General features: G+C 37.4%; 1 protein-coding gene across 1 annotated transcript; it reads left to right on the top strand.

Moving 5' to 3' along the window:
• Positions 1–70: 70 nt before the first annotated feature.
• Positions 71–996, top strand: LOC118732873 (protein ALP1-like; the record flags this gene model as incomplete). The annotated part of the gene is given in 2 exon segments (XM_036461979.1): positions 71–346; positions 406–996. Coding segments are annotated over 2 exon segments (671 nt in total), but the record flags the coding sequence as incomplete, so codon positions are not given.
• Positions 997–1,044: the final 48 nt, after the last annotated feature.

The following is a 1,044-nucleotide window of genomic DNA, read 5'->3' as shown; positions in this document are numbered from 1 at the left end:
TGGAATTTACCCAATTGTATTGGTGCAATTGATGGCAAGCACATAAAGATATTTTGCCCATCAAACTCAGGTTCCCTTTTTTATAATTATAAAGGCAACTATTCCATTGTTCTGCTGGCGGTGTGTGATGCGAATTATACTTTCACTTGCATTGATATTGGAGCTTACGGCTCGCAAAGTGATGGTGGCGTTTTATGGAATTCTGGCTTTGGGAGACAGCTCTATAGTGGAAAACTGGATCTTCCTGAAAACGATGTGCTACCAGACTCTGACATAACTTTTCCCCATTATTTTGTTGGAGATAATGCGTTCCCGTTAAAGCCATTTTTAATGAGGCCATACCCAGGTTTGTATGAACAATTTAAAAATTAGTATTTTCTAATTAAACTCATTTACTCATTTTAGGAACCAATTTATCTCTGGAGAGGCAAATTTTTAATAAACGTTTATCTCGAGCACGCCGTGTTATAGAAAATGCATTTGGGATTTTGGCTTGTCGATGGAGAATCCTTTTAAATCCCTTACAAATGAGCCCTTTATCTGCCGAGAAAATTGTAAAGGCTACGGTTCTCCTTCACAATTTTCTCAAGATGCACGATGGTAGCTATTGCCCGCCGGAATATGTTGACCAGGAGGACGGCGACTCTATCAGAAGAGGATTGTGGCGGAGTGATATTTCGACCCCCTTGCAAAGAGCTAGGCGGATAGGTTCGAACAATGCGTCACAAAATGCGTTTAAGTTAAGAGATGATCTGAAGAGTTACCTTGTATCCCATCCAATTCAAAGGATGGCACAATAAAAAAAAGGTGATTTATATTTTTTATCTAATGTGCGAAAATAGTTAACATATAATGCTATTTTTAGCCTCAACAGAACCAAGATGAGTTTGCCAAGCGGAGACGCAAAACATGATGGCATGCAATAACAAAAACAATACAAATAAAATATTCAAACAGTATACAAAATTACCGAAAGTTCAACGAATTTTCATTAAAGGTTTAAATTTTTTAATAAAAATGTCTGGTATGCAGTTTCATAGCCCA

This window comes from Rhagoletis pomonella, unplaced genomic scaffold (assembly GCF_013731165.1).
Source record: "Rhagoletis pomonella isolate Grant_MI unplaced genomic scaffold, Rhpom_1.0 Rhpom_scaffold_31486, whole genome shotgun sequence".
Taxonomy (NCBI): Eukaryota; Metazoa; Arthropoda; class Insecta; order Diptera; family Tephritidae; genus Rhagoletis; species Rhagoletis pomonella.
This window is presented reverse-complemented; position numbering and strand designations above follow the sequence as displayed.